Source organism: Hemicordylus capensis, chromosome 4, assembly GCF_027244095.1.
Source record: "Hemicordylus capensis ecotype Gifberg chromosome 4, rHemCap1.1.pri, whole genome shotgun sequence".
Taxonomy (NCBI): domain Eukaryota; kingdom Metazoa; phylum Chordata; class Lepidosauria; order Squamata; family Cordylidae; genus Hemicordylus; species Hemicordylus capensis.
The window spans coordinates 34,049,735-34,062,475 of record NC_069660.1 but is presented as its reverse complement, the minus strand read 5'-3'; the positions used below and the strand labels follow the sequence as shown (position 1 = coordinate 34,062,475).

The following is a 12,741-nucleotide window of genomic DNA, read 5'->3' as shown; positions in this document are numbered from 1 at the left end:
GGCTGTCCATACATAATTTGTATCTTCAGGTTTGTGGGAACTGTCTGATTCAAAATTTCTTCTAAAAATATTCCCCCAAAAATGTTTCAACCTTTCCTTGAGCATTTTGTGGTGTGAAAAGTAATGTATTCAACTCATTTAAGTGGCAGGATTGTCCATGCAAAATGTGGTATCTGCAGGTCAATGGGAACAGTGTAGCTCTACAAATAAAATAAAGCTTCAACCTTTTTCTAAGCATTTTCTGGTGTAAAAAGTAGTGCATTCAGCTAATTGAAGTGGCAGGACTGTCCATGAAAAATGTGGTATGTGCAGGTCAGTGGGAAGTATCTTATTCATATTTTCTCCTAAAAATACAAAAAATAAAATAAAATGCCAGCTTTCCCTGAGCATGTTCTGGTGTAAAAAATAGTGCATTACACCTTATCTTGGGGGGTGGGGGCTGGAGGAAGCAACAGGCCTTTAGATCTGGGCTTCAAAATTACCTAGGTGCCCTTTAGATGGGAGTTCCCTCAAGGGGTTGCCTTTACTTTTAAAGATAAGAAACATAGACTAACCGAAGACCTAAAAGTAAAACAATTTCTTCGTAGGTATAGGAATGATCTTCAGATCTCAGACGGCGTTCAAAAGACATAAGGCGCTAAATAAGGGAAGAATTAGCAATATAAACAAATAGTCAGTATGGAATTAAAACCCTTTTAAAAAAATGTAAATGGCTTAAATATAAAAACAAAACGCCAAAAAATATTTCACGATTTGAGAAAAAGAAAACTAGATTTGATTTGCCTACAGGAAGTGCATATAAGAATGGAGAGATAGAAAGTATTTACAAAATAAAGCACTAGGTTAGCAATTTGAAACCCTAGACATTAAGAAAAAAAGGGGCATAGTCTCTTATACAAAAGACCTTTTAGAGCCAAAATTGTTATATAAAGATGATTATGGAAGAGTATTGGTGGTAGAAATAAAGGTTGGAGATCCAAAGTACATAGTAGTGGGCATATATGCCCCCAATCAGGGGCGTAGCAAGGTTAGAGTGGGCCCAGAGACAAGATTTTAAAATGCCGTCCCCCCTCACTGAAGCTTAGCTCATGAAGTAAAGAAATCTTCAGGTAGCTCCAGGTCTTAACATTCACATCAATTTTGGAGGATGAATACAACTGAAGGAAGTCTGGGTGGGTGCGTGGCTTGGGGAGTCAGTTATGTAACCTGCCTCTGGGGGACCCCCCAAGGCAGTGGGCCCCCAGACAACTGTCTCCCCTTGCCCTATTATAGTTACGCCCCTGCCCCCAATGAGGCAAAAGTAGAATTCTATAGAAAATTGGAAAAGCAACTAACAGAGATAGATAGGCAACAGATTATATTAATGGGAGACTTTAATGGAATTCTCTCAATGCAGGCTGATAGAGATACAACAGATTTGAGGAAAAATGATGGGAAATCACCAAGAGTTTTTCTTCAATATGGTTGACATGACATATGGAGAATCAAAACTTAGATGCGAGGGAGTATACTTTCTTTTTAGATAGATATAAAACGCATATGAGAATAGATGATTTGGGCCAATGCAGACGTGTTGATAACAATTAAAGATATCGTTACATGAACTACTGGGGAGAGAATGTTTAACCTATAGGCAAGATCTTGGTTATTGTTAACAACATTTGTTCCAAGGATGAGATGGAAGTCCTTATTGTGTGTGTTTGTGAGTGTTTGTACTATTTGTGTTTGTCTTTTGATGTTGTAAAAATTGAATAAGTATATGCAAAAAATAATAATTACCTAGGTGTACCTTCTCGCATGTATAGTTATTCACACATTATGTTGACAGTACGAGTCCTATCTGTATCCTGCATTTCAGGAGACCTGTATCTAGGTTCACTTTAAAAATGAACGCACATACAATTACTCACAGAAACTCATATTCATGTGTACAGACACCTGAACACATATAAAACATTGCGTCTCAAGAGACGTTCATATCAGAAGAGTATGGCCATAAATTATACCTTTCCTTTGGACATGCTTCTGAATTACACAGTATGTATGTATGTATGTATGTATGTACAGTATGTATGTATGTATACATAAGAAATTTCTCAAATTTGTAGACCACTTCAAACCTCCACCTTTGGGCAGTTTACAACAACATAAAACAAATTAAAATGAAAACCCTAAAACAATTTAAAACCACAGTCAAATTCAGACTCTTGGGTTAAAAAAATGAGTCTTTGGGGACTTTTAAAAAGAGATAGGGGGGCTCTTATTTCAGCAGGGAGCACATTCCAGAGTCTTGGGGCAGCAACAGAGAAGGCCCTTCCAGTAGTCATTGGCCTATTAGAAGACCTGAGGTTAAGTCTAGCAAAGAATATACTTTGAGCTTGTGAATATCGAACAAAAAATGAATAATCTGATAACATTTCAAATCAAATAGTGAAATAAAGTCACAGCTTCTGAAGGAAAAAGATAGCCACTCAGGCATGGGCCTGCCCATTTCCCCACTCCTGGCAATAAAACACACTGAAGCTATTTGCATTTGAGGGCTTCCTTTTAGAGGAATCAACCTGGTTTATAATATTATTAGCTGACATCCTGGCTAAATTTACTAGAGGAAATCCAACTGAAATTTAGTAGTCCTTTCGAGTAACTTCTGAGTAGTACTATTCAGTAATTTGGTCTAGGTGTCAGCCATTATCTGTACATTTCTCCGTAATCAAAGCAACAAAATCAGGCAATCCATAGACTTGGCAAGGTTATCTCCGAATTGAAGTGATCTAATGTCTAAAGATATGAGTTGTGAGGCAGAAGATCATGGGTTCAAATGTTACCTCAGCCACAGACTCACTAGGGGGTCTTCAGCAAGCTACTGCCTATCAGCTTCTATCCCACTGTCTACAATAGCGGGATAATTCTGACACGATTATTATCATTGCTTGCATCACTTTCCCTTCCCCTCAGCTGCTTAATTTGGTCTCCCCTCCCTCGCTATCCTTCTTTCCCTCCTTCTCAATATTTGTTGGGTTTGGGTCATGGGAGTGTGGGGGGATATCCAGGGAAGGAGAGTACTGCTGGAGATTGGTTTGGTTTGTTTGTTATTCTGATATTAACAAAAATGTTGAAAAATTTAAATAATAATAAACAACAATAACAAAAAAACTATGTGGGGATAATAAATGTGGGCCTACTATAAAGGGTTGTTGTAAGGGTTACTATTTAGAAGAGGCACACTCAAAAAGCACTATATATAAATACTAAATATTATTGTCTGGTACACCAATGAGATCTGATACCGAACATTTGAACCCATGATCTTCTGCCTCACAACTCATCTCTTTGGACATTAGATCACGTCAGATCTGGTATGGAGACCCAAGTTTTGGGTGCTATAGAAATATCACAAATAAATAAATAAATAAATAAAATAAAATAAAATAAAATAAAATAAAATAAACCCTCCTGAATCCTGAGTTAGCTTCATTCAAATGGCACCTTTGAATGGCACACTGCACTGGAAAATCAAATATTTCCCCCCTATACTTTGGCATAAGAATAATTTTCTGTTCTTAGTGGATCCTTATACTACAGCAGTCTCTCCAACCATCTACAATCCTCATCTCATCCTTCCAAAACAGTCTCAGCAGGAGATATTACCAAACCCTACACCCTTCCTTTCCCTCGAGCTCTCACCACTCATGCCACTTTCCAGGATCGTTTCTGTGTCATCTGCAGCCAGATATGTAGTGTGGGAGAAAATCTATAATACTCTTTCAGATTTTTTGTATACTACACTCATCCCTGGTCAATGCCAAGTGGAGCACTGGTCAGGCAAAAACATGTCACAAACAGGGAAAAGGGACGACGAATCCAGAAACCTCCTCTGACATGGACTTGGAAAGTTTTCCTCATGTCAAGGAAACAGTTAAGAGAAAGTACAAAGCCTTCACAATCTCCGGCAGCTGCCAGTACGTAAATGCACCTCAGAATCCTGCATGCCTCCCCCCAACTTCAAGAGAGGGAAGCAAAAAGCTCTGAGTTGGACTTACCGCTGCCGATTGCCAGGACTTGCATGTTCTCAAACTCCAGAGTTGTGTAAGCTGGGTCTAACGCCGCACTATAATCTGCCATCTCCATGTCTATCAGGGCTTTGGAAAGGCGCATTATCATCAGCAAACACAGGCCCGATTGCAGTGATTCTGCAGCCAGAGGTTATTGGCCCCTCAACCTCTCCAACTGATTTTGCCCGGCGTCCCCTATCTGTTGGCCTTTATTTCAAATATTTCTCTGAAAGGATCTGCTGAGCTTCAAGGCCTATAGTACCCAGAGGGGTGGAGGCAGGAGGCAAGGGGGGTTAATCTTTAATCATCCCACCCACTAGTGCGTACTGCTCTGCTCTGCTTCTTCCTTCGTTCCTCTTTTGGTGGAGCAGTGTCAGTTTCGTTGTTTATAATCAGACTAGTCAGCAGTATATTCCCCGTTTCACCTCCGGGACAGGTGCAAACACAGAAGCTGTGCACTGGGGCAAGCTATCTAGACGTAACCTTCCTAGGATTTGCTGACCTTACCCCTCATCATTACAACTGCCTTATTTTTTTTTAGTAAAAACCACTAAGGATCGGATAAAGGGAATGCAGAAAAGCGTTCTTCCCCTCTTCCCACTTTGTCGCCATTTCGCTAACCTTACAACAGTCACTTCTTTCTCACTCTCTTTCCTCTCCCACACCCTGTTGTCTATTTGATGAAGGTCGGTGTAACTGGGATTGTGATTTACACTCTGTCATACACTGGAACAATGTGGAACGTTCATTTTACTTCCCCATAAAACCATGTTTTACAGGCCCTGACTTCATTACAAACAACTCTCGCTCCACAGCATTTACCTACAACAGACCTTTCAGGGCCAGGCACGCAAATGCAAAATGGGTTAACTTAACTGTGTGTTTGGTGCATTTTCCAGCATTGACACCTTTCATGGCCGTGGGAGGTTTTTGCTTGTTTGTAACCTTTCCCTTGTAAGTCTCCCTGTGCTGCACTGTATAGTATCTGGGCTAAACTTGATGTTAACGGAAGAGAAAGGAACATAGGAACATAGGAATCTGCCATATAATGAGTCAGACCATAGGTCCATCTAGCTCAGTATTGTCTTCACAGACTGGCAGCGGCTTCTCTAAGGTTGCAGGCAGGAATCTCTCTCACCCCTTATCTTGGAGATGCCAGGGAGGGAACTTGGAACCTTCTGCTCTTCCCAGAGCCGAAGGGGAATATTTTACAGTGCTCACACACATCAAGTCTCCCATTCATATGCAAGCAGGTGGACCCTGCTTAGCTAAGGGGACAAGTCATGGTTGCTACCACAAGACCAGTTCTTCTCTCCTAAGGTTGATGTTAACAAAATAGCTCCTATCCTGATATTTATTTAAAGCTTAAAAGCAGTCAGGATCTTCCAAATTGGCTTGGGACAGCCACACTAAATGTGAAAGGGAGTGTTTAACCCTACCCTCGCTCACTGATGCCATTTTCCTGAATGAAATTGCTCGTCTTCCAGAATAGCCCAATGGCTTTATCGGGGGAAAGATGGGTACCATTTATATAGATATATGAGAGAGAGAGAGAGAGAGAGAGAGAGAGAGAGAGAGAGAGAGAGAGAGAGAGAGAGAGAGAGAGAGATGCTAACAACTGTGGGGACAATTTTGATCAGGGAAATGTTGTAATCTCCTCACACCCATCCCAGCACAGCTCCCCTGGGCCAATTGGAAGGGGATTCTCCTCTTCAGCTGCTTTAAACTAAAAAAAAATATGTTAGGACAGCCTAACAATCAATTGTAGACATACTTTTTGCCTGATATGCCAATATAGATCTGAGTCTTCTGCACCAGCTTGGTGGGGTGGGATGCATAACTCAAATGCCCCAGTGGGCCAGAACCAACCATGACATGCTGTGCGGGGGCCAAGGTCAACTTTCAGGACATTATTACATTAGAATTAATTACAGGTGGTCCTTGTTATTCATGGGGGTCCCTTCTTGCCTATAACCATGAGTACACAAACTGCGAATAAAGGAACCTTACTCCTATGGGAATCTAGGGGTTATGTTCCTACACAAACACAAAATGCTAAAAAAAAGGGGGGGAGGGGAAAAAAGAGAGTAGAAATGAACAGTACTCTGCTCTCCATGGCTCCAGAAATGCCCCTGAAAACCCCCAAATGGTTGAATTTTTTGGTGAATATTCAAGAGCCTCGAAATGGCTCCATGTTGTAAAATGGTGTCCAGAAGTGACACCAGAAGTCATTTCCGAGGCATTTCTGGGCACTCAGCAACCATGAATAGGTGAAAATAACCCTATTTTCACCCCACACTCTCTAGGACCTGTCTGCAGATATGCAAAACCATGGGTGCTGGGACTGCAGATAACAAGGGCCACCCATATTAAAAAATGATGAAAGTGATGGGCAGAGGGTTAGAGTCAGCGGAAAAGGCAGGGGAAAGAGGGATGGTGTCCTGGTCTCAAGCAGCCAACTGTGTTGCGCCACTGCTGCTCATCAGCAGGACAGGCCAAGGGCTCTTCCTGGCTCCTTTTGACGCTGCAGGATATTCCTTCCTGGGGGTCAGCAAAAAAGTCCCTATAGGCTGGATCTGCCCCCGGGGCCTTATGTTGTGCAGGCCTGATCTATGGTGAAGGTGATAAGCCATTGAGAACACACCTGCCTTAAAGGGGCCACCTGTTTGCACTGGGATTGGGACAGTTCTGGGATTGGGGTCAGCAAAGTTCACAGAGCAGGGGTTGGTTGGCGGGAGGGAATTGCTGGCTTGTAGACAGCGTTAGCCCCAGTGCTGCTGCAATCCCATCTCACTTGTACCTACGCCCCTGAACCCTTCCTCACTGTTTCGTTTCCAGGCATTCACTCCCTAGCCATCCAAACAATGCCAGCCTTGTATATCTCTTGTAGCAAGAAGTCAAAATCACACACTTCTGCATTTTAAAAACACCCTCTGAAATCTGTTGTCTTTAGTGACTCTTTCATGGCCTTTCAGATGGAGAATGTCCTTGTCCTCAGAGCAGGCGCGGCTCGTGAACGTGCCTCTGGGGGTGCGGCGGGCGGCTTCATTAAGGTAAACGGAGCCGGTGCTCCGTGCCACCCAGCAGCCCCCGCAGCGGGGAATCACCTCCTCCACTCACCTGGCTCCCGCAGAGGCGAGTCCCCGCCAGTGGCCAGGTGAGTGGCAGAGGCGATTGGGCTGCTGGGTGGCATGGAGCACCGGCTCCGTTTACCTTAAAGAAGCCGCCTCCCCCCCGGAGGAGAGTTCACAAGCCGCGCCTGCCTCAGAGGAATTTAGAAATGCTACTGTCTCTTTCATTAAGGTTGCCACCTCTTCCAGAGTGAAAAGGGGGGCATTAATTTGAGCCTTTTGGAAGGGCGGTATAAATTTTTTATTAATAAAATAAAATAAAATAAAAATAAATAATTTAACTTGCACACAAAGTAAAGCTTGTCCATTAACCAGGAATGAGTCTAGGGTTGCCAGCTCTCCAGAATTAGCTGGGAGTCTCCAGGGATCAGCATCAATCTCCAGATCACTGTTGAAAGCAACTCTGGAGATTTTAATGGCTTTGTATTGTGAGAAAACATTGAAAAATATTAGTGGGGTAGGGGGAGGTGGAATCTCCAAAGACAGCATCAGTTAGGAGGTGACAATCCTAAGGGAGTCTGAAATGAAGTGGTGGTTCATAATGCATGTTTATGAATTGATTTATCAGGACATGATTGATTGTTTAATCAGTTCTAAATTGCTTTTAAGATTTTCATTTTTAATCTGTTTTATGTTGTAAACCACCCAGAGGCAGAATTTTGGGACAGACTACAAATTTGAAAAATAAATAAATAAATAATGTGCACTTGATGGGTGTCTATTAAATAAGTGAACCAACTCCATCTAAAAATGGACTTGTTTGGACAATACCTTTGGGCCAATCTGGCCCATTGGGTGGAGTACTGCAAAGGAGTACTTGTCCTCCCTGACCACCAGGGGTGCCAGCCCCACCTCTGCTAGCCCAGCATGGCCATGCAGAGATGGAACATATGCATGCAGCAGGATACATGTGTATAATCTAACATCTTTAGGCCTAGAGTGTGGCTGACATCTAGGAAATATCTGGGAACTGACCACACAACTGAAGTCTACATTCATAGGCTTTGGCCACATTTGCACGTAATGTGAAACTGGAGGTTGCTGAACCCACGGTTAATTTTTGTAACCATGAATCACATTACAGACGTTTGTCTATCCACAGCCCGGCAACCACCATTTGCAGGGCAGGAGAGCCCCTCCCTCTACCTGGTCCACCGAGGCCACATCCCAGCAAGCTCTATAGTGCTCATGTTGTCAGATTGTGGGCAAGGTGTTAACACGACTGCAGGGTGGTAGCCATTGGCCATGATCTGCAAGAGGGTGTGCTAAGCATGATCATGCCTTTTCAGAATGGTCCGTCCACCCTTGACAGGGAAAGGGCACTTAATCCCTTTAAGTGCCATTCAAGCCCTTCATCTGAAAGCAACTGCACCACCATCCTCATAAGAGCCCTACAACAAAACAGTCTCACATAATCACAATTTCTGGCAGGGTGGGCAAGGTGAGGGGCACTTTCCCCCCTGTTACTCGGGAGAGGGCAACTTGATGACTTCCTAGGAGGGGATATGTATATGAGGAAGGGCAAAGGATCCTTGGGTCTGGCCCACTGTGACCAAGGATGCTCTTCAGATGGCTCACCCAGGCCAAGAAGTCCATGGAGACCAAACCACACTCCTGCCCCCATGACAGCTTGCCACCAGGGGACAATTTATTTATTTAATACATTTCTATACCGCCCGAAACGCAAGTTCTCTGGACTAGCACTCTCATGAGAGGGCCAGTCTACTGGGGAGGACCTTAGGCTCACCAACCTTCAGTCTTCCATTCGACTGCAAGCTCATGAGTTCAGCTATCCATAAAAAGTGGACCCACTTGCGTGGGGCCCCCATTCTCTCTGGTTAAGGATAAATCTTTTGTGTTGTGACTGATGGGCGGACGGGCTGGCAGAGGGCCCACTTTGATTGCTTCTTCATGGCAGTAGCCAAGACAGAGAGAGATGTCGCAGGGGTACCCATCCCCATGGCTTGTTTGAATCAAGCAACCAGGCTGGGTGGCATTGGCCATCCGGCCTGCATGCATGTCTTCATGGACTGACACTCTCATGAAAGAACAGTCAACGGGAGAGAAGAGATACCATCACAAATTATTAGTGATTCTGCCTGACACCCCTGTCCCCACAGACAGTCCTTCTCATTAGTTGTGAAGAGTTATGCCATGGCCTTACACTCTCATGAATGAGCGATCCGCTCAGTAACATCATCCGTCTCCATCACAAATGTAGAATGGTTCCTTTCACTAGAGGCAATGCTGATCCTGCTGCCCAGCCCTTCTCATGAATAAGCCAAGGGACCGTACATGTTCATCCAAGGGTAAGGGGCTGGGGCCCCCTTCTGCAACATCATTTTGCAAAAAAAAAAAAAAAAAAGACCTGAGCCATTCAAGAATTACTAATTGGGGCTGCCCTTTAAACCTGACCCCAGGTATCACCATCCTGCCATATGTTCCTGTCCCAACAGTCTAACAGGGTTGCCCTGTTTATGTTGCCACGATGATTGTGTGTGCTTGTGAACATACATCTTTATCACTTCATCTTCAAATAGCTAAGCACACAGTGCCCATCTTGCCATCCAGTCCCCTTTCTCTCCTGTCTGCCAAGAGGTGGAAACAAGGGACACAGTGAGAAGAGGAGATGCCCCTGTGTGACTTCCCCATTTGACAGGCTTGGAGGCTTGGGATGGGACCTGACATTGTCTCTGTTGCTGGGCAATGGCTTGAGTAGATTGGAGACAGGGGGCGGGGGAAGTGCTGGGAGAGGCAGGCAGCGAGAAGCACACAGGCATGGTGCGTGCACAATCCTGGGTGGGTCTGGGCCACCGTCTCTATGATTACAGTTCCAGAAACAGCACAAAATCACAGTTATTGCAGCCTCTAAGTTCAGATGTTATGCTGCCACTGAAAAACCTCGGGTTGCGGCATCAAAATCCACTAAAAACCCAAAGTTCGAATTAGAGTTCGGTGAGACAAACCACAGGTTGCTTTTGCCACAAAATGGCAGTTGCATGCATTCAAATGTCCACAGATTTCAACCTCTGCCTCATTTAACTATGGTTTTGCGTTACATGTGAATGTGGCCTGTATGTGTCCCTATGGGGTCATGTGGGACCAGCAAAGGAAGAGATGGACATGAGATGGGCCAGATCAGCCAAAAGGTGTTGTCCAAATCAGCCTTTTGAGGTGAGATGAAAGTTTTATCAGCATTTGAGTGACTCATTTACATAAACAAATCAAATCCTCACTTGATACAATAGTCATCGAATGATAAGCTTGCATGTGTAAGCCACACTTCAGTTAGGAAACAGAAAATGGTCACTGACTTAGGTCAGCTTATTTTATTTACACGAGCCGACATCCTGACTAACAAAGCATGTGTCCTTTCCCAGCATTCCAGAGTAAAGTAGCACAGGCCCTGGCCCAGGGAGGACTTTTGCCAATCTCCCCTTCCCTCTCAAGTGCTCTGTGACTCCTGAAAATATGAGGTCTGAGCCAGGGACAGTTGGTACTGATGAGCTGGAGGATTTCAGATAAAGAACAACAGCTGTATCTCCCGATAACCCTCCCCTCCCCACACTCGCTGCTTCTCTCCCATATGCTGCTTGCCCTGCCCCGAGCTGTGCGAGCTGAGAGAAAGGAACGTTAGTAGTTTGCTTTGGATGCAACCGGGCAAATAACCAGCCTGTGCAGCTTGGGGTGGGGCAAGAGGCACATGACAGAGAGGCAGTCAGGCTAGGGAGGAAAGGGAGATTGGGAAACACGGCTGCTGCTTGTTCTTTGTCCCCCCACTCCCACCCCATCTCATTGGTCGCGGCTGCCCCTGGGTTGTGTGACCTTCAGGGACATATTTTCAGGGTTCACAGAGTGCTTCAGAGGGAACGGGAAGGGGAGGTCAGTGAAAATTGCCCAGCACAAGCACCTGCGCTGCTTTCTTCTGAAACACAGGAATACATACATGCTTCCTTTGCTGCATGCACACTCTGTTTGGATGTCGGCCCATGTTTTTATACCATATTTCAATGATCTATTTTACAAAGACCTATATACAACAGTAAAAAATGTAAGTTATTAAAAGTAACATAATCATCCAGCTGTCAACAGATTGACAGCAGCAGGATCAATACTCAATACCTATCAATAAACAGGAACATTTTCAAAGTCCTAGTTTTTTTTTTTTTTAAAAGGTATTTTACTTGCTTTCAAAAGGAGGCAAGGGTAAGGGTAAACAAATGTCCTGGAAAAGGACATTCCACAGTATGGGAGCATAAATGAGGCCCCTACTCAGGGTAAATGCTAATTCTTGCATCCACAGGAGATGGTACCCCAAGTAGGCCCTCCTTAGCAGATTCTAAAGCATGGGTGGTGATGGGAGTGGTGGTGTGCATCAGTCATACAGATAGCAACTTTATCTTTCACCCTGTGCCACTTGCATTACAAGGTTATCCGCAGGCCTACAACCGTGGATAATGGAACTGCAGATAACAAGACCTGGGAATGGGGGCTTAGGTTCCTCAGGGCAAAAAAAGCAGGGAGGAGGCAGAAATAGGTGAAATAATGTACTGTGCCATGCTCTCCAGGCGTCCAGCAATCCCCACCCCAACCCCAATTCTTCTGATTTTCCACAAAAATTCACGGATTTTTAAAGGAAGAACCACAAAATGGCTCCGTTCAGAAAAATGGTGACCGGAAAATTCGCCTGTTTGCAGTTCCGTCCACCCAGGAACTGCAAACAGGTGAATTTTCACTATTTTTGTGTCTGTGAATAATGAAGTCGGGCCTCCATTGCCTGACCATGGATACATGAAACCATGGGTTCCGGGACTGCGGATAACAAGGTCCATCTGTATATTGGAAGTGGCTTTCATTGGCTTTCAGCAAGGACTCTCAAACTTGGGTCCCCAGATGCTCTTGGACTACAGCTCCCATCAGTCTTTAGCCATTGTGTCTGGGGATGATGGGAGTTGTGATCCAAGAACATCTGGAGACCCTGGTTTGAGAAGCCCAGCCCAGAGTCCAACATCCTGACTGTCCAGAGGAACTTATATTAATATTCTGAGTCATTATATCCTCTTTCTGCCCAAGATTTTCTGGCCGGGACCTGGCTTCCACTGTGTCCTGATAGTTGTGCTTGGTGCTGTCTTTACTCAGGCCAGTTTGATCCTGCTGTCCTTGCTGGCAGAACCCCTGTTTGTTTGTTTGTTTGTTTGTTTGTTTGTTTGTTTGTATCTGTGGTGCTATCCTGCCTCATGAAGTGCCTTTTTGGGGGTATGAATTTCTAATTTGATTTCTTAAACATATATATGATTTTTCCACTCCAAGAACTACTCATGGCCAGATGGATCTTCTGGGTCACATCCTACATGTATACATATTTAATAGATACAATGCCTACTCTATAACATCATGGAGAACTAGTAGCTGTTAATTATTACTGGCTTTTCAGTGCACATTTCAGCTGATGCTGTTAACTGATAAATTGCACTTAATTTGCACTTGATTCTGAAAATCACATGACAGCAGGCATGACAATACATCTTATTTTGAAATGCCATCTCAGAACTTGGCTG

At 44.2% G+C, this 12,741-nt stretch overlaps 1 protein-coding gene across 6 annotated transcripts in view; it reads right to left on the bottom strand.

Annotated features, from left to right (window-relative positions):
- HNF4A (hepatocyte nuclear factor 4 alpha) overlaps positions 1 to 4,366 on the bottom strand; it is a 43,180-nt gene extending 38,814 nt beyond the window's left edge. The window contains exon 1 of one of the 6 annotated variants that reach the window (XM_053250393.1): positions 4,041 to 4,366. In XM_053250393.1, the coding sequence (XP_053106368.1) occupies positions 4,041 to 4,161 (121 nt within the window). In that variant the 5' untranslated portion in view covers positions 4,162 to 4,366. Of the gene's footprint in view, positions 1 to 2,698; positions 2,768 to 2,825; positions 2,971 to 3,287; positions 3,297 to 3,486; positions 3,601 to 3,684; positions 3,938 to 4,040 lie in introns of those variants that run through there. The other 5 variants (XM_053250396.1, XM_053250402.1, XM_053250397.1 and 2 more) reach the window with 5 other exon arrangements.
- Between the last annotated feature and the right edge of the window lie 8,375 nt (positions 4,367 to 12,741).